Genomic DNA, 25,360 nt, shown 5'->3' on the forward strand with positions numbered 1-25,360 from the left:
TCATTTCATTCTTGAGAGTGTCCTTTGATGCAGTAAATTGTTTAATTTTGATGAAATATAACTTATCTATAGGTAGGGTGACACAAGCACCCCTGTGGCCACCACCACTGGGACTGTGCTGGGTCAGACCTAAAGTCAGTACAGGACTGGGTCTTGCCCAAGGCCTGCGGTAACCACTACGTGGCTACCGTCTATATTCACACAAGGCCCCAGGGCTGTACAGTCAGCCGGCGGTGAAGCCAGCCAGGCTTGTGGCCTTCCCTTTGGGGCGGCAAGTTTCCCCAGGCCCCAGGCAGGTCTAGAGATGCTGTCCAGGAGCCAGCTACTGGAGTCGAAAACCTTAGAAAGCTACCTCATGTTCTGTTCTACTGCAGCTGAGCTGGCACTCTTACCATGTGACACAGTCCTTCCCACTTTTCCCTTGCCTTTCCACAGGCAGAGGGGCCTCACACCATGGCAACCACCACAGGCCCACAGGGAGGACTGCCAGGATACCACCCGCATTCACTTAAAGCCCAAGGGCTCTTCAGTCAGCTTGTGGTGAATGCTGCCAGGCCTGAGACTCACCCTTCAGGGCAGTGGGCTCCCCTGTGGTCCAGGGTTGGTCCGGAAAGGCCACCTAAGAGCCAAGGCCTGGAATCGGGGAACCAAGAGCCCTCTTGGTGCTCTCCTCCACTGTGGCCAGCTGGTGCCTGATTTTTGGTTGCTATGAAATTGCTCCCTTGGTGCAGATAGTTGTCAAACTTGGTGTTCCTGTGGGGTGGGGGATGAGGGGGATGATTGATGGAGCAAATAGAGATTTGCCATCTTGCTCTTCTCCCTGATTTTAGTCTTTTAAGATGTATTAAGACTTGTTTTGTTGCCTAACATATGGTGTCTCCTGCAGAATGTTCCATGTGCACTTGGAAAAAGTGTGTATTCTCTTGTTGTAGTGAATGTTTTGTATATATCTGTTAGGTCTCCAGCTGGTTTATAGTGTTATTCAGATCCTCTGTTTCCTTACTGATCTTCTGTCTGGCTTCTGTCCATTACTGAAATCGGAGTATTGAAGTCTCCAGTTATGATCGTAGGACTGTTTATTTCACCCTTCAAATCTGTCATTGTTTGCTACATGTATTTTGGGGCCCTGATATTTGGTGCATATATGAATTTCATGTTTTAAAACTTCACATATATACAAATTTATGTGAAGATATATATCTATAATCTCATTTAGGCCACAACCTCCTATAATTTTCTTTTTGTGTGCTGAATATATTTTTAGGATTCATCCATGTTGATGTAAGGTGCTATGTTTTCTTCATTTTCACTGCTGTCTGGGGTTTCTTTGTATGACCAACTGAACTATAACTTTTTCTATGTCCTTCGTATTTCCATATACATTTTGAAATCAACATTTCAATTTCCACCAAAAAAAAAAAAAAGCCTGCTGGGATTGGCATTGCATCGAATCTATAAATCAATTTGGGGAAAACTGACATCGTAACAATATTGGGTCTTCCTATTCATGTTGTTTATTTAGGTCATCTTTAACTTCTGTCAATGTGTTGTAGTTTTCAGTATATAGGTCCTGCATGTATTTTAAGTTTATTACTAAGTATATCATGTTTCCTGATGCTCTTGTAAGTGGTATTGTTTTGTCTTGTGGTTACCCATGGAGGATGGGATCAACCCCCCACCACCCAAGGTTGGTTTGAATGTTGAGACTAATGACATCACACACATTACCAAGTGGCTATGATAAGGTTTACTGCTCACATAATGGGGCTTTGTAGGGAGAGCAGGGCAAGCACCCAAGCTGGTCTGTGATGGCTAGTCTGTGAAGGAAGGGGTGAGTGTTCCTGGTTTTTAGTATAGTTTGGGAGTGGAGTCAAGGTGAGAATCCCACACATGAATTGGATTTGCATGACTTGAACCTCCCCATTGATACTCCGGGCAGGAGTGCCAGGGCTTTTTCATTCACTTGCCCAGGTGTGGGGCAAGAGGGGAAGAGGGAGGGATGGAGCTTGAAAGCTGTCAGTAGTCAAACATCAAAAATGGAGTCAGGCTCTATTATAGTTTTAAAATACTTTTTAAAAAGGCAGTTTTAGGCTCACAGCAAAATTGAGAAGATGGTGAAGAGCTTTCCTGTATAAGCTTTGCCCCCACACATACATAATCCTCCCATTAACATCCTCCCACTAAAGTGGTACATTTATTACAAATGATAAACCTATATTGGCACATCATTATCACCTAAAGCCCATAGTTTACATTAGGGTTCACTCTTGGTATTGCACATTCTATAGGTTTGGACAAATATATAATGACCTGTATTCACTACTGTACGGAAAACAGAGTAGTTTCCCGCTCTCAAAATCCTCTTTGGTCTGCCTGTTTATCACTATCCAAACTCCTGGCAACCACTGATCGTTTTACTGTCTCCATAGTTTTGCCTTTTTCAGGATGTAATGTCGTTGAACTCATATGGTTTGTAGCCTTTTCTGATTGGCTTCTTTCACTTAGTAATATGCATTTAAGTTTCCTCCTTGTTTTTTTCATTCTTCCTGGCTCATTTCTTTTTAGCACTAAATGATATTCCATTGTCTGGATGTACCAGTTTATTTATCTGTTCACCTACTGAAGGATATCTTGGTTGCCTCCAGCTTTGGGCAGTTATGAATAAAACTGCTGTAAATATTTATTTCCTGGTTTTTATTTGGACATAGTGTTCACTTCCTTTGGGTAAATACCAAGGAGCACAATTGCTAGATCATATGGTAAGAGTGTGTTGATTTTTACAAGAAATCACCAAACTGTCTTCCAAAGCGGCTGTACCATTTAGCATTCCCACCAGCCATGAATGAAAGTTCCTGTTGCTTCACGTCCTTGTCAGCATTTGATGTTGTCAGTGTCTGGATTTTGACCATTCTAATATGTGTATAGTAGTGTCTCACTGTTGTTTTAATTTGAATTTTCCTGATGACATATGATATGGAGGATCTTCTCATATGCATCTTTGCCATCTGTCTCTCTTCTTTTTTTTTTTTTTTTTTGAGATGGAGTCTCACTCTGTCGCCCAGGCTGGAGTGCAGTGGCCGGATCTCAGCTCACTGCAAGCTCTGCCTCCCGGGTTCCCGCCATTCTCCTGCCTCAGCCTCCCGAGTAGCTGGGACTACAGGTGCCTGCCACCTCGCCCAGCTAATTTTTTTTGTATTTTTTTTAGTAGAGACGGGGTTTCACCGTGTTAACCAGGATGGTCTCGATCTCCTGACCTCGTGATCCACCCGTCTCGGCCTCCCAAAGTGCTGGGATTACAGGCTTGAGCCACCGCGCCTGGCCTGTCTCTCTTCTTTAGTGGGGTGGCTGTTAAGGTCTTTGGGCCATACTTTAATCAGATTATCTGATTGAGTTTTAAGAATATATTTATTTGTGTATTTAATATGCATATATTTATTTGTGTATTTAATGTGCAAAAGATATAAGATATATCTTTTGCAAAGATTTACTCCTAGTCTGTGACTTGTCTTTTAATTCTCTTGATAGTGTCTTTAGCAAAGTAGAAAACTCACATTTGATTGAAGTCTAGCTTATCAATTCTTTCATGGGCTGTGCCTTTGGTGTTATAATACAAAAAGTCATCATCAAACCCAAGGTCATCTAGATGTTATTTCTCCTTTACTATCTTCAAGGAATTTTATAGTTTTATATTTTACATTTAGGTCTGTGATCCATTTTGAGTTAATTTTTGTGCAGGGTGTAAGGTCTTTGTCTATATTTGCTTTGTGTGTGTGTGTGTATGTCTAGTTATTCCAGCTCCCTTTGTTGAGAAGACTTTTCTTGCTCTATTGTGCTGCCTTTGCTGATTTGTCAAAGATCAGTTGACTATGTTTATATGGATCTATTTCTGGGCCCTCTGTTCTGTTCCATTGATCTATTCACCAATATGACACTGTTTTGATAACTGTAACTTTATAGTAAATCTTGAAGTTGAGTAGTGTCAGTCCTCCAACTTTGCTTTTTCACTTTCAGTATTGTGTTGGCCATTCTGGGTCTTTTGCCTCTCCATATATATTTTGAACCAGTTTGTTAATATCTACAAAATAACTTGCTGTGGTTTTGACTGGGACTGCATTGAATTTGTAGATGAAGTTGAGAAGAACTGACATCTTGACAATATTGAGCCTTCCAGTTTGCAAACACGAGATATCTCTCCATTTATTTAGTTTTTAAATTTCATCGGGGTTTCATAGTTTTCCTCATATAGATCTTGTACATATTTTGTTAGATTTATACCTAAGTGTTTCTTTGTGATGCTTATATTTATTTAGGGACAGCGTCTTGCTATCACTTAGGTGGAGGTGCAGTAGTCCAAGCTGGAGGGCTGGAGTGCAGTGGCTCAATCATAGCTCTCTGCAGCCTCAAGCTAGGACTACAGGTATGCACCACCACACCCAATTAATTATTAGTTATTTATTTTTGTAGAAATGGGATATTTAGTGTGTTCTCTCATTGCTATAAGGAACTACCTGAGTCTAAGTAATTTATAAGAAAAGAGATTTAATTGGCTCATGGTTCCACAGGCTTTACAAGAAACATGGCTGGGAAGGCCTCAGGAAACTTACAATCATGGCAGAAGGCGAAGGGGAAGCAGGCATGTCTTACGTGGCTGTAGCAGTAGGAAGAGAGAGAGGAAGGGGAGGTGCCACACACTTGTAAACAACCAGATCTCGTGAGAATTTGCTATCATGAGAACTGCAAGAGGGAAGTCTGCCCCTATAATCCAGTCATGTCCTCCAACATTGGTGATTACAATTCGACAAGAGATTTGGGCAGGGAGACAAATCCAAACCATATCAGATGGGGTCTTGCTATATTGCTCGGGCTGGTCTCAAACTCCTGGCCTCAAGTGATCCTCTCACCTTAGCCTCCCGAAGTGTTGGGAATATATGATCCACTGTGCCCAGCCTGGGGTGCTAATTTAAATGGTATTGTGTTTTTAATTTCAAATTTCACTTATTTGTTGTTAGTATGTAGGAAAGCCATTGGCTTCTATAGATTAACCTTGTATCCTGAAACCTTGCTATAATTGCTTATTAGTTCCAGGAATTTTTGTTGATTCTTTTAGATTTTCTACATAAGCAATTATATTATTAGCAAACAAAGACAGTTTCATTTCTTCCTTCCCAATCTGTGTACCTTTTATTTCCTTTTCTTGTATTATGGCATTAGATAGGACTTCCAGTAAAATACCGAAAAGGAGTGGTTCAAAAGGACATCCTTGCCTCATTCCTGGTTAGTGGGAAAGCTTTGAGTTTTTTTACCATCAGGTAGGATGTTAGTTGTAGGGTTTTTGTAGATATTCTTTACCAAGTTGAGGAAGTTTCCTTCTACTCTTGGTTTACTGAGAGTTTCTATCATTAATGGATGTTAAATTTTGTCAAATGCTTTTTCTGCATCTGTTAATATGATCATGTGAGTTTTCTTTTTCAGCCTGTTGATTATTTTTGAATGTTGAACCAGTCTTGCATACCTGAGATAAAGTCCACTTGGTTGTGGTATATAATTCTTTCTATACATACTTCGATTCAATTTTCTAATATTTTTGTTGAGTGTTTTTATCTATGTTCATGAAAGATATTGGTCTTAGTGTTTTTTTATTGTAATATCTTTGTCTGGTTTTGTTATGAGGGTGATGCTGGCCTCACAGAATGAGTCAGAAAGTAATCCCTCTATTTCTATCTTCTAGAAGAGACTGTACAGTACTGGTATAATTTCTTCCTTAAATGGTTGATAGAAATCACCAGCGAGCTTAGTCAAGCTTGGTGCTGTTTTGGAAGGTTATCAATTGTTGATTCAATTTCTTTAATAGATATTGGCTTATTTGGAGTGTCTTTCTTCTTGTGTGAGTTTTGGCAGCTTGTATCTTTCAAGGAATTAGTCCATTTCATCTAAATTATCATCTACTTTATTTTTAAAGATGTATTCCTGGGTATAGATAACTTTTCAATTTCAGTAAACTAGGACTAGAGGTTTTTTTTTTTTCCTTTTAGTATTTAAAGTTGTCATTCCATTATCTTCTGGATTGCATGTTTTCTGAGAATTTTGCTGTCATTGTTATATTTATTCCTCTGCATATGTTTTTTGTCTGGCTATGTTGATGATTTTCTCTTTATTTCAAAGTTTCAGCAGCCTAACTATGATGTATTTAGATGTGTTTTTGTTTGTACTAATCCTGCTTGAGATGCTCTAATCTTCTTGAATCCATGGTGTTTTGTCTTGCACTACTTTTGGGAAAGTCTCAGCAATTATCTCTTCAAATATTTCTCCTTCCTTGTTCTCTGTCTGTTCTTCTTTCCCCCTGGCTCTCCTTCCCCACTATTTCCCTCTCAGACTCCAGTTATCCGTACTTTAGTTTGATATTGTTCCAGAGTTGTTTTTTCTCTCTTTCCCTCTTTATATTTCCAGATTCTTTTCTGTGCTACATTCAATTAAAAATTGTTCATCTCTAACACTGTGTTTTTTCTTGCATTTATGTTTTTTTCTATAGTTTTCAATGCTTGTCTGAAATTTCCTATCTGTTCAATATGTCATCCACCTTTTCAATTATATCTTTTATAATGTTCACCTTGATTAAAGTCCTTGTTTGATGGGTTCTAACATCTGGGTGCATTACTCCTTTGTCTGTTTCTGTTGATTATTTGCCTTGCTTTTTGGGATGTATCCTGATTTTTTATTGAATACTAGACCTTGTGTGTAACGGGATAGTGGAGACTGAGGTAAACAGTATGCCTAGCAAAGGACCTGTCTTTCATTCTGTTGGGTTGTCAGTGTGGAGTATTGTCAGTCTGGTGGGGGAGTGGTATGGGGCCTGGAGCACTGAAGAGTTCTTCTCAGTGTTCCAGCAGCCTCAGACATACCATTCAGGAAGCCCCGCCACCTCTGTCTCCTATGCCTGTGCAACAGTGGGGAGGAGGAGGAGAACAAGCCTCTGCACTCTAGTGGTAGGCTGCTGTTACTTGATGCAGGGCTTGTGGAAGGGGTGGTGAGATTTATCAGGGTTTCTTTTTGTTTCAGACTCAGTCTTGGGAAGGCCTTGTTGGTCTGAGCCTCATGGGTGGGGTGTTGTCAGGTGTTCTTTTCAGTGGAGGTTTTCATGACATATCCTGTTTTTTTTTTTCCTACTTCTGTGCACTATGCTGGGATTGATTTGAACATTGTTAGGAAAGGGCCCTTTCAAAGCTGTTGCCATTTTTGTTAAACGCTAGCGTTCTACAGAGTGATCTTTGAAGAGTGTAGCTCTGATCCTGACCCTGCTTAAAACTCCTCTAGTGCACTCCATGGCCCCTTGGGTCAAAGGCTTTGAGCGCTACAGTCTTGTGCCTCTCATGCTGATCTTCCTTCAGTTATTTAAGTCTTGTCCTTCTCCCAGGCCCTAAACCATCTGTTTTGAGAGCAGATGTCTTTCTGTGTATTGCTACAGGAACTGGGTGGGGCAGGGAACAGTGCCTAGCACATGGTGGGGGCTGAGCCAGCTGTCTTGAAGGGATGAGTACAAGTACTCTGTTTTCTTTCTCCATTGGAAAGCCCTTCGCTTCCCTGCCTTCCAGCAGGCGAACTCCAGCCCAGTATCCAGGTTCATACACAGGGCACAGGGAAGCATTTTACCCCTCAGTTGGAGGAGGGGCCTTTCTGCTGCCCCACCCCCTGCCCTGTGCCTGTCCATCCTGGTATACACAAAACAGTTCTGAAATTTCTGTGTCTCCCTCACTTCCTCCTCCTAGTTCCTTTGAGCAGCCACCTGGGGCTGGGCCTGCTGCACCCTGCCCCGGCAGGCCGTTGGTGAGCATACCCTGAAACTTTGCCATACGTGCGTGCGGAGTTAAGATTTTTAAAGCCCCTTTTCCTGTTTCAGGGAGAAGTGAGTCATCTCATTCCCCTCCGTGGATCCAAGGACTTGGGCTAGATAGAAGCATGTGGTGTCTCCTGCGAGGCCTGGGCCGGCCTGGAGCCCTGGCACGGGGAGCCCTGGGGCAGCAGCAACCCCTGGGTGCCCGGGCCCTGGCCAGCGCGGGCTCCGAGAGCCGGGACGAGTACAGCTACGTGGTGGTGGGCGCGGGCTCGGCGGGCTGTGTGCTGGCCGGGAGGCTCACAGAGGACCCTGCCGAGCGCGTGCTGCTGCTGGAGGCGGGGCCCAAGGACGTCCGCGCGGGGAGCAAGCGGCTCTTGTGGAGGATCCACATGCCCGCGGCCCTGGTGGCCAACCTGTGCGACAACAGGTACAACTGGTGCTACCACACAGAGGCGCAGCAGGGCCTGGACGGCCGCGTGCTGTACTGGCCACGCGGTCGCGTCTGGGGCGGCTCCTCATCCCTCAACGCCATGGTCTACGTTCGTGGGCACGCCGAGGACTACGAGCGCTGGCAGCGCCAGGGCGCCGGTGGCTGGGACTACGCGCACTGCCTGCCCTACTTCCGCAAGGCGCAGGGCCACGAGCTGGGCGCCAGCCGGTACCGGGGCGCTGATGGCCCGCTGCGGGTGTCCCGGGGCAAGACCAACCACCCGTTGCACTGCGCATTCCTGGAGGCCGCACAGCAGGCCGGCTACCCGCTCACCGAGGACATGAATGGCTTCCAGCAGGAGGGCTTCGGCTGGATGGACATGACCATCCATGAAGGTAGAGGCCTCCCTTCCCATCCGCCTGCCTTTTCTTTAAAAGCACTACCCCTTACCCCAGCCCCACCCATCTCAGCCCATGGCTCCTAGCTCCTGGCTCCAGCATGGTCAGGAGGCATGGGCAGACTGAGGCTGGCATGAGCAGGAAGAGATCTGGCTTAGTATACCCCCCAAGAGTACAACCCAGAGTCTTGAGAGTGACCCAGGACGGTGACCCTAGGCGTTCTCTGCGCCTCTGGCCCGTGTTGGTGTGGATAACAGAGAATCAGCTCTCTGGACAGAGAGCCTAAAGTCCTCTAGGAACTTGCATATGGGGAAACCGAGGCACAGCATGGTGAAGGGCCTTGCTCACAACAGGACAGAGGCAAGCCAGGGCTGACCCGGAGCTCCTGCCTGCCTCTTGAAGGCTCTCACCCCTCTGGCCGTGCTCCTGGTCTCTGTGTCCCCGTTTGAGGGTGAAGGGTACTTTTCCACCTGCGTCCAGGGGACCCCAGGCAGATGTGGACTCAGTAGGGCAGGGTCTTTATGTCTCAGCTTTACTTTGAAGGTGGGACTTGCAGTCAGAGCTGGGCGTATCCACTTTCTCCAGCTCCTTCCTCCGGCCCAGGTGCCACGGGAGGGCAGAGCCGTGCCTGACCACCTCACTCCATCCTGCAGGCAAACGGTGGAGTGCAGCCTGTGCCTACCTGCACCCAGCACTGAGCCGCACCAACCTCAAGGCCGAGGCCCAGACACTTGTGAGCAGGGTGCTGTTTGAGGGCACCCGTGCAGTGGGTGTGGAATATGTCAAGAATGGCCAGAGCCACAGGGTGAGTGGACTGCAGCTGGGGTCCTGGCAGAAGGGGCTGGGCAGTGACCCTGCTGGTCCAGCTCAGAGTGGGCAGGAGTCACGCCCTCACACCTCCAGCCCCACGTGCTCATCCCTGTGATTGGCGTGGGGGAGGGGTGAGTCGCTGATGGCAGTGGGCTGGTGGAGGTGAGGAAGCACCTAGTCCTGCCACCTAGAAAGGGCCTGTGGTATCAGTGCCCGTGTGCCATGCCTAATTCAGAGCTTTCCCCCAGTACCTTCCACACCATTTCAGGGCACTGATCTCACAGAAAGCTATAGGTTTACACTAGAGGTTTTAGAACCCACAAATGTGATCGTACTGTATTTCTGGGGTGTGGGCAGGGGGTCGGATCGTTCTGCAGCTTCACGTGTAGATCTGGTTCACTGCTTGCTCTCTTTAACCACTCACTACCACTCACTTGAATGCCTGCTTTATCTCATGTAAGCCCTCCCCTCCTGTTTCTAAGGCCATCACTACTGTCTAGCTGTAGTTACCTGCTGGTTGCTTTCAAATAGTGACTCAGTGAGCTTCCTCTCCTTGGCTCTGGGGCCTGTTGGGTGTGCCACATGGATTCCACATCCCAAGGCCATGTTCTCATGGTGCTGGCTAGAGCAGGGGCGCTGGTCTGTGAGTCAGGGGAACAGCTGGCTTTTCAGGGAGTGACCTGGCCGGACCTCTTCCAGGCTTACGCCAGCAAGGAGGTGATTCTGAGTGGAGGTGCCATCAACTCTCCACAGCTGCTCATGCTCTCTGGCATCGGGAATGCTGATGACCTCAAGAAACTGGGCATCCCTGTGGTGTGCCACCTACCTGGTGAGCCCCCTTCCTTACTGCTTCCCAGAGGCTGTTTCTGCTCAACAAATGGCTTAGTGTATCTTATTAGCATGGAGTGGGGAGGTGGTGGCAGTCAGTGATCCTTGGAATTGTCACATCGTCCCCGTGAGCCTGAAGGTTTCCCAGGCCTCACTGGACACTGTCAGCCTGGGGCCCGATTCTTGCATTATTTTCCTTCTCCCTCCCGTGGCCGTCCTATTTCACTTGGAGAAGGGCACCCTGCAGCAGCGAGTATCTGCCCATGAAGCCCCGTTGGGTCGGGCATGGGCGTGTCACCAGGGCAACTCTATGGCAAGAGGGGTCCAGGTCTCATCCTTCCATCCACAGCACTTGCTGGCTGCCCTGAGCATGAATGAGGTCAGCTCCGTGCTCCAGAGCCTGCTCTTCATGTTAAGACGTAAACTTTATTTTATAAACTGTCTCTGATGTTCTTGAGGGCCGGACTGTGTCTCTTGCCCTCCTTGATAACCCCACTCCGGGAGAGCTGGGCCTTTGTGCATTTAGGCTTCATCATGAGGGGCCCGGGGAAGTGCTGCTTCATGACGGTGACCTTCCCAGTGTCCCAATAGGCTTGGATGAATTCATGCAAGGGCTGCGTGGCACGACAGGGCTGCTTCCACGCTGTCGTGAGAGTGAGGCTGCTGTCTGCCCCTCTGGCCATCACCATCCAGCGACCGCTCACCAAGCAGTGCCTGCAAGACGTAGGCCCTGCCCTCACATAGGGGGCTGCTGAGAAGGGCTGACAAGGGGCACCCAGAAGCTGTCCTGGGAGTGAGTGACAAGGACAGGTGGCCTTGGCAGCATCTGAGGCAGGCCAGACTTGGCCAGGAGTGCAAGAGTGGCGTCTCTTGGAGGCGGTCTTTAAGCTGAGACCAGGGGACTGAGCAGGAGCTGGTCCAGAAGATAAGTGAATAGGAAAGAATTTTTCAAAACCAGGGGGATATTGAGAAGCAGCTGAGCCCCCTTGGTAGCTATTTTCTTAACCACTCCTTCCCGTGTCAGGGGTTGGCCAGAACCTGCAAGACCACCTGGAGATCTACATTCAGCAGGCATGCACCCGCCCTATCACCCTCCATTCAGCACAGAAGCCCCTGCAGAAGGTCTGCATTGGTCTGGAGTGGCTCTGGAAATTCACAGGTAAGCACGCTCATCAGTAACCTGGGAGGAGACTGTCTGAGCATTGAGACCTCCTTCCTGAGGAGCTGAACAAGGGTTCTGGCCACTGGGCACTGGGTTTGATGCTGAACTATGCCATTTACCTTAGCCCTGATCCTCAGTTTTTCATCTTCAAAATGGGGAGGCACAGTTGCAACCTGACAGGTTGAAACGAGGACCAGAAGCAATAGCACATGCCAAGGAACTTTGCCCAGGGCCTGCGGGAGGTGAGACTCCTCAGGGCTTAGGGGCTGCTCTTCCTTACAGATGGGCAGGGATGGCCTTGTGCTGGACAGCAGGTGAGGTCCAAGGAGCCAGGAGAAAGGTGGAGAGAGGAGACTTTGGAGCTAGACTGCAGAATCAGCATTCATTTTGCAGCCTTTTCCATTTGATTTCTAGCTGCGCCTGGTAGTTTGAAATCCTGCTCATCCACTCAGCCTGTATTTCTCACACACCTGATATGTGCTATGTGCTGTGTGCTGTGCTAGGCGGTGGGAAGACCCAGTAAGGCAGGTGGCGTGGGCGGTGGCAGAATTGGACCAGGTAGAGAGCGGAGCGGATGCCATCCTTTTGGCAAATAGCTGACATTTCATGGTGTGGTGCTGGGTGAGACCCCTGTGGGAGGTGAACAGATGTGGACAGGACTTGGGTCCTGGACTCCACATGCGAGTCCAGGAAAAGGAAGAGCAGCAGCCAGGAGAAAGGAGGGAAACCAGGAGCAGCTGGCCCACCTGCCACGCCCTGACTGGCTCTTCTGCCTCATCCTCTTCTGCTTCTCAGGGAACGGAGCCACTGCCCATCTGGAAACAGGTGGGTTCATCCGCAGCCAGCCTGGGGTCCCCCACCCGGACATCCAGTTCCATTTCCTGCCATCCCAAGTGATTGACCACGGGCGGGTCCCCACTCAGCAGGAGGCTTACCAGGTGAGCAGCTGGAGGAGCCTCAGCTTCTCAGGATGTTTCCTTCCCACCAGGAAGGAAGATGCTCCCATCTTCCAAGACAGCATTCTCCCTGGTGCCATATGGCTGCAGAGTGGGGGACACAGAGGCCTGTCCCCTGCCTTCCAGCTGCCCAGCGTGTCAGTCTGTGTGGCGCGTGCCAAGGGTATGACTGTTCCATGCAGACTAGGTACCGAGCACCAGAAGTGGGACAGACTGGGGGGTGCTGTCTTGGCCCTGGGATCACCACCTCTGAAAGCTTTGAGCCATGGACTATGAGGCCAGGATGAAAGAGTGATTCACTGAGGTGGTTTGTAATCACTCGTGGAGGTAGGTAAACCATGCGGACAAATGCTAACATGCATCTGCTCCCCACTGATTCTGGAAGCAGAGGCCCACCCTGCAGGTAAACCAGGGTTGATGGAGTTCACTGTGGATGTCTATGGAGGGACCATCACTCCTTCCTCTGTGTTCTTCTAGGTACATGTGGGGCCCGTGCGGGGCACAAGTGTGGGCTGGCTCAAACTGAGAAGTGCCAATCCCCAGGACCACCCTGTGATCCAGCCCAACTACTTGTCAACAGGTAATTCACCCACCTGTGTCTTTCTGGGCTTGAAAAAAACGATTGTCTTTGTGGGGTTCCTGTTTATCCCTGAATCATACCCTTGGACTACACTTTCCAAGACACAAGTGACCCTCTGTCATCCCCTGCACCATCACTTTAGGCTGTAAACTTGTAGAGGGAGCCCCGTAGTGTCCCAGGACACGTGAAAGAAATGAAGTCCTGGGGTTTAGACAGTAGGGGAGATTTGCAGCTTTCAGAACAATCTGCTGTGATGTGCAGGGAGATGCGCCGTGCAGGTGCCAGGTCTGTAGGTAGAGCATTTTTCCTGCTGTCACTCTGAGCAGCCTCTAAAAGCAAATGTCATTCCTGGGCCTGCCTCCTTGCATGCAGCAAAAACAAGCACTACCCACTGGGTGGGTTTTGCCCAGCAATGGCTGCAGCGTGCTCACAGCCACACTGTGGCAGGGGCAGGGTGTGTGTACTTATCCCTGCCCTAGCGATAAGTCAGACCCCTGATTGAAACCTGAGCCTCTGGGCAGGCTGTGTCCATGTAGGATGCTACCTTTGAGCTACACGGTACAGTCTAACCAGCTATGGACAGGGGACAAGCAGCCTGCTGGCTCAGTCCCCCACGGCCCTGAACTTTATCCCCAAACACTATCCCCTCAGACAGCTTACAGAGCTTCTCCATGCTGTGAATCTTCCAGTGAGGCCAGCACGGGCAAAAGGAGGGGTCCTCACCTGTTTCTTTTCCTCGACAGAAACTGATATTGAGGATTTCCGTCTGTGTGTGAAGCTCACCAGAGAAATTTTTGCACAGGAAGCCCTGGCTCCGTTCCGAGGGAAAGAGCTCCAGCCAGGAAGCCACGTTCAGTCAGATAAAGAGATAGATGCCTTTGTGCGGGCAAAAGCCGACAGCGCCTACCACCCCTCGTGCACCTGTAAGATGGGCCAGCCCTCCGATCCCACTGCCGTGGTGGATCCGCAGACAAGGGTCCTCGGGGTGGAAAACCTCAGGGTTGTCGATGCCTCCATCATGCCTAGCGTGGTCAGCGGCAACCTGAATGCCCCCACAATCATGATCGCAGAGAAGGCAGCTGACATTATCAAGGGGCGGCCTGTACTCTGGGACAAAGATGTCCCTGTCTACAAGCCCAGGACGCTGGCCACCCAGCGCTAAGACAGTTGCTGCTGGAGGATGACCAGGGAAGCCCCCTGATAAGCCAAGAGGGCCAGCACAGCCCTTGCTCCCAGGTGCCTTCCTGAAACTATCTAGCACACTGGGACCCAGGTGGTACCCTACTCAGTGGCTGAGAATTGGATAAATTCTTGGGAAATGAGACAAGTACTGGGCAGTGAATCGAGCTCCTTTTCCCCAGCCTTTCCCTGTGGGCCATTTGGGGAAGGCCAGCATTCAGGCTCAGATGCTTCTCCCTGCCTCCTGGAGGGACAGAAGGGGAGGATGGTTAACTCCTGCCACATCCTTTGTCTTGTGTTCACATGGCATTCTCTAACCCAGGGCAGTGGTTCCTTCCCAGGCCATGCACAGAGGCTGGGTGCCTGCCAGACCCGCAGAGGGTTCGCCAAGGAAGGGGCATCCTCCTCCTCGAGTTGCAAGCTTTAGCTGAGGCAGTGAGTCACACAGTAGTTAGTTCAGCCTCGGCTGGCACATAAGTCTCCAGTGTCCCTGTTCAGAGGGGAAAGTTGCCTGCTGGTAGAAAAACTGGCTTTTCCATTCTCGCTTTCTAATTTCACTCTCAGAGTAAGGCAGGTAACGGGGGCTTGGCTGGGTCACTCGGAGAGGGGTGTGGCTCTGGTTATTATTAAACTGGGGCCAGGTGCAGTGACTCACACCTGTAATCCCAGCACTTTGGGAAGATCACTTGAGCTCAGGAGTTCAAGACCAGCCTGGGCAACATAGTGAGTCCTTGTCCCTGGAAAACAGTTAGCTCGGCATGGTGGTGTATACCTGTAGTCCCAGCTACTCAGGAGGCTGAGGCGAGAGGATGGCTTGAGTCCAGGAGGTCGAGGCTCCTGTGAACCCTGATTGTACCACTGCACTCCAGCCTGGGTGACAGGGTAAGACCCTGTCTCCAAAAAAAAAAAAAAAAAAAAACCTGAGTTTTTTTGGATCTTATTCAATGGGAGAGGAGTCTGGAGGGAATACCACTTGACTTCACTACCAAAGGTTTTATGACTTAGCAATTTAAGAGGTTTTCCTTTTACCAAGAAATGCGGAAACCCGGAGCAAACCCCACATACCAGATCACTGTTTCCTACTGAAGCAGCTAGCCCGAGAAAGGACTCTCTCATAATGGGCTTGGGAAATGACTTGGCAGCCTGAACCATCCCAGCAGAGGACAAGGATGGTTAATTCTTATTCTCTAGACGTCCACAGGAACAGACTAGGATGGAAAACGCAGTTAAGCACAGCCGTGCACCCTGTTCCTGTAGAAATGCCCCTGTGTGAAAGAAAAATAAATTCAAGATTGGAGTTTTGGAGGAAAAAAAATACAAGCAGCATTTACAACAGCTCTTTGCTCTTTAAATTTCTTACCATTCAATAAAATGATCCAGTCACTTACATTTGAACTGAGATGCCTTCTCCAGACTGTTCTGACAAGGTAATGAAAATAAAATGCACTTGGATTTTTCCAGACATCCACATCCACCATCAAGGTCTGGGAAGAAAAGCATTGTTACATGGAAACCTGCATCTGCACTAGGCTCAGAATAAGGACGGGAGAAAATTGGGGGATTCCAGGCTTTGCTGGGATCTGAGAGGATTGAGGTGGCATGCAGACTCTAGGGGATCCGACGGCCACAACTTAGTTGTGAGAAAACCTAGAAAGGCAGAAGGAAGACGCCCATCACACCTCTCCTTTTAACAATCTTAAGCAGCTCTTGTTTAATCTTACCTGTATTTTAAAAAAAATTTTTGTTCCAAGAGAGGGTCAAGAAAGAAAATTCTAAACTGGCCAAGAGACTTATTTATCCTACGGAGGGTCCCCACCTGCCCCACAGCAGCAGTCCATGGCCATCAGTCACCTGGGTCTCGGGGCTGCCTGCGGGAGTGCAGGCACAGGAGTTGAGGTGCCAGCCTACGGCTGGGAGGGCCTCATGCAGCTCTCCTGCTAGAGCATGTGTGGATTCAGGGGCAGGGGATGGTCCTGGGCCAACCATGACTCTGCTGACCCTTCTTCTCTGGAACAGGCATGGATATGGCAGGGTGACAGTCACTTAGTTCTACCATCTCTGTGTCCCATGGGTGTGTCAGCCTCTGAGACCACAGTGGGTTCAGTCTGGTGGCTGTATTTTAAAATAAGCAAAACATCGTGTGGCAAGGAGCCCATTGGGGGGTGCTGCTTGATTGCACCCAGGCCCTTCTCTCACTCTCAAATACTTAGTCATGTTCTACACAGTCACACAATTTGGCCATAACAGGAATGAGACTCAAAAGAAAAGATGGTAAATGTCATATGTCCAGAACCTGAGAGTTCCCCTGCCATGAAGGGAGCCTTTCACCCCAGGAGGAGAGGCTGTCAGCTGAGGAAGCCAGCATGGGGGAGAAAGGCACTTGCTACACAGTGGGGTGCACAGAGGGTACCCCCCCATCTTCAGTCTCATAGGGAATCGGGCCCCTTGGCAAAAAGCTTGCAGTACCTAAAAACAGAGAAACATGCTTTGCAAAAACGGTTCACAAGCGCACAACAGAATGCTGTGCATGTGCCCAGTGCTCTTGAGAGCCCTGGCCTATTGCAGAAGCCTGTGTTGAAGCCGCTGCACTAGTAGAAGGCAGTTCCTGATGGAATAGGGGACGGGGTGGGCTGTGTGGGAGCCAAGAGCATCTGCCAGCCCAACTGGAGATGGTGAGTTCCTGAAGCAGGAGTTGTAGGCACCCAAACATCTAGTCTTTTCTGCTCATAGCGAAGGTTGCAGACATCATCTCCATGAATTCAAATAGATTCTTCTTGGCTGGGCATGGTGGCTCACGCCTGTAATCCCAGCACTTTGGGAGGCTGAGGCGGGTGGATTACTTGAGGCCAGGAGTTCGAGACCAGCCTCGCCAACATGGTGAAACCCAGTCTCTACTAAAAATACAAAAATTAGTTGGGCATGGTGATGCACGCCTATAGTCCCAGCTACTTGGGAGGCTGATACAGGAGAATCTCTTGAACCTGAGTGGTGGAGGCTGCAGTGAGCCGAGATTGCACCACTGCACTCCACCCTGGGTGACAGAGTGAGACTGTCTCAAAAAAACAACAAAAACCAGATTCTTCTCCAGCCAACCAGGTCCCACCACTCAGAAGTGGTTTCATGCTTCTGCTGATAAGCCAACTTAACATCAGATCCAATACAGATTTCTGTAAAGATAAAATACCATCTCTACTGGCCCTGTTTAGTGGCCCAGGCTGTCCTCACAGGACATCCCTGAGACCACCCTGTCACTCCTGATGTTGGAACCAGAGCCCAGGCCTGCTCCTCATTCTCTCCTGCCCTCCCAGTCCCCAGGAGAGGAGAAGAAATTCTGTTTTAGAGAAATAACCTTTTCAACAAAACATCCCTGGAGTCGGATTTTGAGTTGGGGTGGGCTAGTCAGGGAGTCGGGGCTCTGTGCGTGATGTCAACTAACTGTTTTTATAAACCAGCCAGCTACCCATCATAACAGTAAAAACTTTCATAGGAAATGCAATTGGCAAAGACACGATGCTGATATGTACACAAGGTGAAACTGCTCCAGTTTTTTCATAGCAGGGTCAGCAGTAAAGTGCCCTGGTCCCATCTCACACAGGTGAGCCTGCACCGAAAGGTAACGTGACCCTCACAGCCCACCATGCCTGGCTTTTGCCTAATTCTGAAACTTCTTAGGATAGAGCTGGAAAGTGCCACCTGGTGAAGTGAGATCCAGCTGTCTGGGTGGATATCGGAGTCCATAGGCTGAGCAGAGATGGTTCTCAGTGAGGTTCTCGCTGCCAGTTGACAGTGAAATCATAGCTGCCATTGACATTTTGGGAGATTATGAAAAACATAAGATTAAAGAAACTAAATATATTATTCCTGTGGACACAAAATGTGTATTTTTCAGGTGGGAAGGGAACAAAAAAGGAAAAACATTTCATCTTAAAACTTACCTAAGACAAAGGAAAACAAAAAACCATGCTCTACAACTTCAAATTTTTCTTACAAAGAAAAATTTAATATTCGATGAGAGGTTGAACCAGGCTTAAAGCAGACAGATATTAGGAAGTGGTGCAGCCTGTAAAAACGCCAGTTTGTAAGTACTGACTTTGGAAAAGATCATCGCCTGTACCAGACACTTAGGGTCCTGGTCTGGCGATTTTGGCCTGATGTGAAGCCACACAGTAAGACCAAGACCCAACGGAGAGAGAGACAGAGTCCAAGATAATGTTGACAGTGGTGTAGCCCTTTAGGAGAAATGGTGCTCCCTGCAGCTGGTATTAGGTTACCATTGGCACTGAAGGAACCAGGAGGATAAGAGACAATATCCATAATTTCAGAGCTGCCCTGGCACAGTACCTGCCCCGTCGGAGGCTCTCACTGGCAAATGCCAGCTCTATGCAAGGAGAGCTCCCAAATATAACAAAATTATTACACAGTTTTATTCTGAAGAACATTTTGTATTTTAATAAAAAAGAATTTATGTCAGGAAAGAGTCATTTACAAACCTTGAAGTGTTTTTGCCTGGATCAGAGTAAGAATGTCTTAAGAAGAGGTTTGTAAGGTCTTCATAACAAAGTGGTGTTATTTACAAAAAAAAAAAAAAATCCATTAACAGGTTGTGTATATACTATTAAAAATCTTGGACCAAAATTGCTACCTATCTTTTTGATTGCAGGGAATCCCTGCCAAGGTAACTTGACAGTCGGCATAATTCTGTTGACAGAAAAGGAAGCCTTGATGGTTCTAATTATCCAAAAGTGGGTTTTCATCAGGACATACAGTCAGAGTGTGAGTGCATTCTAATGAAAACTTCAGCCCTCATTCAGTTGCATATAAAAGCCCTCAAAGAGAACACACAGTACAGCAGTTTTGTAAAAGGCAACAATACGATTTGTACAGACCCCGACATTCCAATCCTATAGATCACCATGTTTTTCCTCTGTCCCCCCCACCCCAGCACCCCTTATTTCTTAAGCAGCACCACCAGTCCCCAGAGGACAAGAGCAGCTGTACCCCATCCACTTATGCATTTCTGCACCAGTGATGCAAAAAATGCCCTGGGTGGGCAGCAGAGAAAATCATAACTATGGATACCCAAGGGGCAGAACAGCCGGCTGGACCTGCTCTGTAATTCACTTACCAGAGGGTGGTTCAAGTCAAACAAAACCAAAGACAGTTGCAACCCATGGTGGATCCAAAGGTACGGTATCAAAATCATGGAACTCTTGCCCAAAGAAAAGACTGCAAATAGTCATCTGGTATATCTTGTGGAAAGATAGGTTTATAGTGACTCAAAATATTTTAGAAAAATTTCTGTAGTGTCAAGTTCTTTCAAACTTAAAATTTTACCCCCAGAGGATTTTCACAGAATAAATGAGAATTGGCTCTATTTCTTCTACTTCTGGATAGCCCGAGTAAAAATACTAGTAATTTCTAGATTTCAGTGGGGAACTACAATTATTAGGACCCATGGATATTGCTGCAGTTCAAATACGGTACAGTAATTACAAAATATAGACCATCTCTTTACAAATACAAATTATAGTATATTACAAGTCATGTACAGTAAATCTATAATTTTAAACAAACTAGTGTATCTAAGTTGACCTGGTTGCGAGTGCATTATTATTCCAGTTTACAGTTGCCCTTTAGCGTGACAGTCAGAAACCGACCATCGGAGTGAGATTCTCTTGTGTAAACTGGAGTGACGTCACAGAAAACCTTATTTGTAAGGTCCCATTGCCCTCACAATGATCGCTGGTAGCTGGGTTCTGACGCACTGTATTTCAGAACAGCTAAACAGGAACCAGGATGCAGTGTATTTGGGGGAAAGGGTTTAAAAATGGATATGTTGCGCCCAGTGACTGATATGCTAGACGGATGGCTGAGGTAATGACACAGGTGTGATGATCGTCATCACCTTTAACTTTCCCCTGCACCCCGCCGCCGTGCCTTCAGGTGGGTGGGCCTGGTGCCCTGGTACAAGGGAGATGCAGACTCCACAGTAGTGCCCATCTGGACAATGGGGCAGGGCGGGTCTGGCCGCCTCACCCATCCTCTGTGAGAGGGCGGGGCCTGTTTCCTGCAGCTGGGGCCGAGCTCATGGTGCTCTGCCAGGCTCAACCACTTGGGACCTGTTCCTACCAGGTTTATGGCTTTCTTGAGGCATGACATCTCTTATACAAAAGTCTAATTGAATATTACTCCCAACTAGTGCCTAAACTTTCCTAACTATGAGGCACTTTTCCCCTGGCCCTCCTGTGCCCCACCTGAGGCCAGAGCCAGTCTGCCCCTCGCTGGGGGCTACAAGGTGGTGATGCATATCATTTCATCCGCCAGGTCCTCCTCATCCCTCCCAGGGTCTGGCTCTTCGTCGCTGTAGCCAGGACCAAAGTCCTGTAGCTCATAGTCCTGCCGGTGTGAGAGGGGGCCCACATCCCCGTTGGCTCGGGGACACACGTTCCCATTAAGCAGGGTGCTGGCTGCACTCTCCATCTCGTCGATGGTAAGGTCACAGGCATCAGCGATTTCATGTTTTGTTGCTGACACAAATTTTGGGTCCCTTGCATAGCGTCCCAAGCCTTCAGATATCAGGACCTGTACAGGAAAGAGGGATGGATGGCATGGGGGTGTTATAAGGCTTTGCAGGGCAGAGGGATGACAGAAAACTCCAGTGCTAACTGCACCGTGTGCTTTGGGGATGCAGCTCAATCATGTTTTCTAGACCTCATACATAATAACTAATGTAAATGGCTTTGAAAATGTCCTGGAGCTAAAAAACTACACATGGTCCAACAAGAGTGAAACCCACTAGGGAAAGACATTTAGTATAAACTAGAAACATATGCTGGAACAGCACCTATAATGCCAGCACAGCTCATTTATGAGAATCAATGGTGGTGACAGTTTTTGTTTTTGTGTGTGTGTGTTTTTTGTTTTTTTTTTTTGAGATGGAGTCTCCCTCTATCGCCCAGGTTGGAGTGCAGTGGTGTGATCTCGGCTCACTGCAGCCTCCACTTCCCGGGTTCAAGTGATTCTCCTGCTGCAGCCTCCCAAGTAGCTGGGGTTACAGGCATACACCACCATGTCAGGGTAATTTTTGTATTTTTAGTGGAGATGGGGTTTCACCAAGTTTGCCAGGCTGGTCTTGAACTCCTGACCTCAGGTGATTCACCCACCTCGGCCTCCCAAAGTGCTGAGATTACAGGCATGAGCCACCGCACCCAGTGGTGGTGACCAGTTTTTACTCATGCTTCAGGTACATTCCTGCTGCTCAGAAGTGTCCGATTGAGGCAGCCTGGCTCACAGCCTGGCCGCCCTCCCACTACTGCCCTTCCTGCTGTTGCCCTTCCTGCTGCTGCAGTTGCACCTCTGCTGCTCCTGGTGCTTCCTGCCCACCATGGCCAAGAGCCATACTCACTGCCTCCACCAAGCTGTCCGCGCTCCTCTGCTTGTCGCTGTTTTTGTTCCGGAAGCTGCTGGGGACGGTCAGGCTGGCTGGTGTGAAAGTCCGGTAGGAGATGTCGGGCTCGTCTGTGTACCAGGAACTGCGGTGCAGGGACGGCAGGCTGCCGTTCATCTGGTCCAGGGCCTCTAACTGCTCCACTTGGATCAGGGGGGTGTAGCACGGTGTCCAGTCCCGGTAGGGAGGGGTTGCTGGAGGGGTGGCCCATGACCGGGTTGAGTGACTCGGTGAGTACTTCTGGGCTTTACTTGAATCTAGGCCAGCAACTGCCATGATCTGAGGAAAGAGAGGAGCGTTGGGAGACCAGAGGTTCTCAGAGGTCCGGGCCTCAAACCTCCTGCACACAGACCAAGCACGGGTGCTGCGCTCTCCAGGGGCAGTCCAGGCAAAGACTTGGAAAAGACATGGGTACACTGAATGAATGGGCGGTGACGACTTGGTTTTCTAGCAGACTGTGTTTTCTTTTACCCCGAATCTATAATGTATTTCCTATGGCTTTTCCCAAGGAGTTATCAGTTGCTAATTCATGAAATTGCTTCAGAATGAAGAAGAATCAGGGAAGCCCAACAAGCCGTGGGTGTGAACACACCACCCAGTTCATGCTGGGTTTAAATACCGAAGTACATTCAGGGGAAACTACCACTTCCTAGCACTTACAGGAAAACATAGCTGGTTCTCTTTGCTCTGGAATAATGCATCCTAGAGCTGGCATTTGGCACGTGCTAAAGCACTGTGTACAAGCCCAGTCCTACAATCCCACCACGGCAGATGCACCTTAGGGCTCACTCTGCAGAGAGGGAAGGGGAACCCAGTCTGTAAACAGCACAGGTCCATGCCCACCACCCCATCGTACACGAATGAATAGCATCTCTGATGTCATATTTTCAGAAAGAAAAAGCGCCATATTCTTATCCTCGAGGGAAAGCCCTGGTGAGTGGGCTCTGGCCCCACCCTCCTGCCTGTGCAGCCGCCCTCAATGTGGGCAAATTGTTCTTCCCAGACTGCTCCCTTGGTAGGCAGGGGAGGTGAAGCCCGCATAGTGCCCACACGGCCCTGCCCACGGAGGGACCCATACACTTAATGAAGGAAGCACTTTAGAGAAAATGAAGGGCTGCACCGACTGTTCAGAGTCAGCCAAGTGGCCCCCACCCCCTGAGCTCAGATCACATCAGGCTCCGTATTCAATCCCCGGAAGAGGTGGTGGGGGTCGCAGGGAGGCACCTGGGTAGAGAGGCCAGCGTTGGCAGCTGGCTCCTCGGATTCCAATGCCAGCGGTCGCTTGCTTGTGTGAGCTTGGGCAGAATGGGGCTCATGGCCACAGCTATTTGGCAGGATTGTTACAAAGATTAACCAGACTGTAGGTGAAGATTCTCTCCTTCCCTCCTGGTGCTTAAGGCCAAAGAGAAGGGAGTGACCTGATGGTGGGTCCTATGTGGGGTGCCCCTGGGCATGGGGGCGAGACCAGGTGGGCCACTCACCTGTTGCTGCATGAGATGCAGAGGCAGGGCCGTGCGGTGGGGGAAGGTGGGAGATGAAGGGACCTCCTCCTGGCTGCTCTGCCGGCGCAGGCACTCGAAGTTGAAGGAGGATCTGCGGTGGGCTGGGAAAGCAAAGGGCATCATGCAACTGTGAAGCAGGTTCTCTGCTGGGACACTGTCTCTCAGTCAGGGTGGTCCCGGACGCTCAGCAAGGAGCCCAGGAAGAAGCAAGTGGTTTGTCCAAGAGAAAGATTAGGTAGTGAGGTCTCCAAACTTTAGGAGGAGAGGATGAAGGCAGAAGCGCCAGTGAGGGATGTTTTTAAAAGTACGAACTTACTACCTTTAAATGTTCGCCTGTTCTCAGGAGGAGGAGCGAAGGCAGCCCCTAGGGCAACTGATCCGAGTCAGAAGCCCTCGCCCTGCATACTGTGGGGCGCACACAGAACTTCAGTGCAAGAACCCAAGTCCTGCCAGAACCCCACGACACTTCCCACTGTCACCTTCCAGATACCCTAAGTGTCCCCAGGGGCTGACGTATCTTGCTGGGGCTCCTGTGTTTACACCTGTTTTAAAGGGAGGGACTAACTGCACTGATCAGCTTAATAAGCAAATTTTGTTGTTGTTGTTGGGAAAGATTCAGCTTCTCTAGCACTGAAGACAAACAAGGACAACCCTACCTTTAAGAAAACGCTTGTCCTGCCAACAGCTCTTCCGACAGAGGCTCACACACAGCCTGACAAGACCATCCACGGCTCCCAGCTGCACAGGGCACCAGGCCCAGGAGATCAGTCTGAATTCTGGGGCCCTAAGACACAGCCAGCAGCCTCCTCCCAGAAACCTCCTACCCTTGCAGGGGTCTCCGTCGAGAGCACACCTACTTTACAAGGCATTTTTATGGCTCCTATCTTGACTGCTGCTTTTCTCAGGTCACAGAGCCTTTCTCAGCCCTGGCAAAACTCCACAGGCCCCTCATTCCTCTATTGGAAAGCCCAGGGCCTAGCCAGGAGAGGATTCCCAGGCACACTGGGGCTGCACACAGAGACTGGGCTGAGTCCTTGGCTAGGCACTGCCCAGGAGAGAGGAACGAGACAGCCAGTCCTGGTCTCTCGGGCCCAGTGTGCACTGTGGGGCCTCCTTGTTCAGTTGCCTACATGGAACACACACGGCTGCCTCATCAGAAAGGCTGCCCTCCACGCACCACCCAGGGGCCAACTGTGCTGTGGAGCACGGGTTTCCAGATCGAATGGCAGGGCGGGGGGCTGGGAAAGGAGAGCAGCAGTCCCTCTCCCGCATGCGGCGCTTTTCCACGTCTAAAATGCTCCATGGATCCCCACCATCCCTGTGCTCTGCACAACACTCTCTGGAGGAGGAGGGAATCCCCATGCAGCTGAGAACACAGGTGGAGGAGTGAAATGTTCTCCCTGTCCAAGGTCTGAGCTGCGGGGCAGCAAAGCAAAACCACCTCACGAATCACGAGCACAGCCACTCCTACCCACTCAGCTCCTCTCTGGCACTGTGGCCGGTGGGATTCATGTGCTTGCTGGCTTGGCCAGGTAGGAAACAGACAAAGGCCAAGGCCCGAGGAAGGCAGTGGAACTCACAAGGGCGAGGGCCTCCACCCGGCCTCACCTGCATCTGTTTCATCTAGTATTTATGGAAACGGAGTGACTTCATTTAGCAGCCTGTGTTTTGGGCTGAGGAATTAAATATTAACCATGGAAATGGGTCTGGTCACACTCCCCAGTGGCGCTGTGACAGCTGAAGTGAGGCAGAGGGCCCTGGGCACCTCCCAGCGGTGCTTTATAGTATATGCAGTTGGCAGACTCAGAAGCCAATGTGTCACGGCTATTTTTGGTTACTGATTAGAGTCCTCTTCAAAAATATGCTTAATTCCTCAGAAATTCCAGAAATGGATAATCCTTAATCGTCATCAAAATGCCCACATGTTCAAAATGAAACTGTTCAGCCAGGAGCTGGAAGGGGCCAGGGCTGCACCCCTTCCCCCAGCTGGAGTTCCTCGCTCAGGATGACCCAGATCCTCCAGCTCCTGCCACCCACTGCTGCAGAGGGAAAGTAGGTGGGAGCAGCCAGCCCCAGCTCCAGCCCCTCTAGGCGGGATGGGTTTCCTGGCCCCAGAGTGAAGGGGACCAACAAGTCCAAAACCTGCCCCGTGAACAGAGGGCACTGACAGACCTGACACAAAGATGAGGGAGGAGGAGGGAAAGTGAGGGAGGAGGAGGGAAAGTGAGGGAGGAGGA

The 25,360-nt window shown here is 49.2% G+C and overlaps 2 protein-coding genes across 5 annotated transcripts in view; one reads left to right on the forward strand and one right to left on the reverse strand.

Moving 5' to 3' along the window:
- CHDH (choline dehydrogenase) overlaps positions 1-15,076 on the forward strand; it is a 28,741-nt gene extending 13,665 nt beyond the window's left edge. The window contains exons 3-10 of the mRNA XM_011986176.1: positions 1,830-1,835; positions 7,899-8,656; positions 9,313-9,464; positions 10,169-10,298; positions 11,322-11,456; positions 12,255-12,397; positions 12,893-12,995; positions 13,739-15,076. Coding sequence (XP_011841566.1) covers positions 7,954-8,656; positions 9,313-9,464; positions 10,169-10,298; positions 11,322-11,456; positions 12,255-12,397; positions 12,893-12,995; positions 13,739-14,157 — 1,785 coding nt within the window. The 5' untranslated portion in view covers positions 1,830-1,835; positions 7,899-7,953 and the 3' untranslated portion in view covers positions 14,158-15,076. The remainder of the gene's footprint in view (positions 1-1,829; positions 1,836-7,898; positions 8,657-9,312; positions 9,465-10,168; positions 10,299-11,321; positions 11,457-12,254; positions 12,398-12,892; positions 12,996-13,738) is intronic.
- Positions 15,077-18,152: 3,076 nt separating this feature from the next.
- The window catches only part of CACNA1D (calcium channel, voltage-dependent, L type, alpha 1D subunit), a 326,299-nt gene continuing 319,091 nt past the window's right edge, over positions 18,153-25,360 (reverse strand). For all 4 annotated transcript variants that reach the window (XM_011986180.1, XM_011986179.1, XM_011986182.1 and 1 more), the window contains 3 exons: positions 23,103-23,224; positions 21,580-21,900; positions 18,153-20,756 (listed from right to left, as the gene is read on the reverse strand). In XM_011986180.1, coding sequence (XP_011841570.1) covers positions 20,463-20,756; positions 21,580-21,900; positions 23,103-23,224 — 737 coding nt within the window. In that variant the 3' untranslated portion in view covers positions 18,153-20,462. The remainder of the gene's footprint in view (positions 20,757-21,579; positions 21,901-23,102; positions 23,225-25,360) is intronic.

This window comes from Mandrillus leucophaeus, unplaced genomic scaffold (assembly GCF_000951045.1).
Source record: "Mandrillus leucophaeus isolate KB7577 unplaced genomic scaffold, Mleu.le_1.0 Scaffold296, whole genome shotgun sequence".
NCBI classification, from domain to species: Eukaryota; Metazoa; Chordata; class Mammalia; order Primates; family Cercopithecidae; genus Mandrillus; species Mandrillus leucophaeus.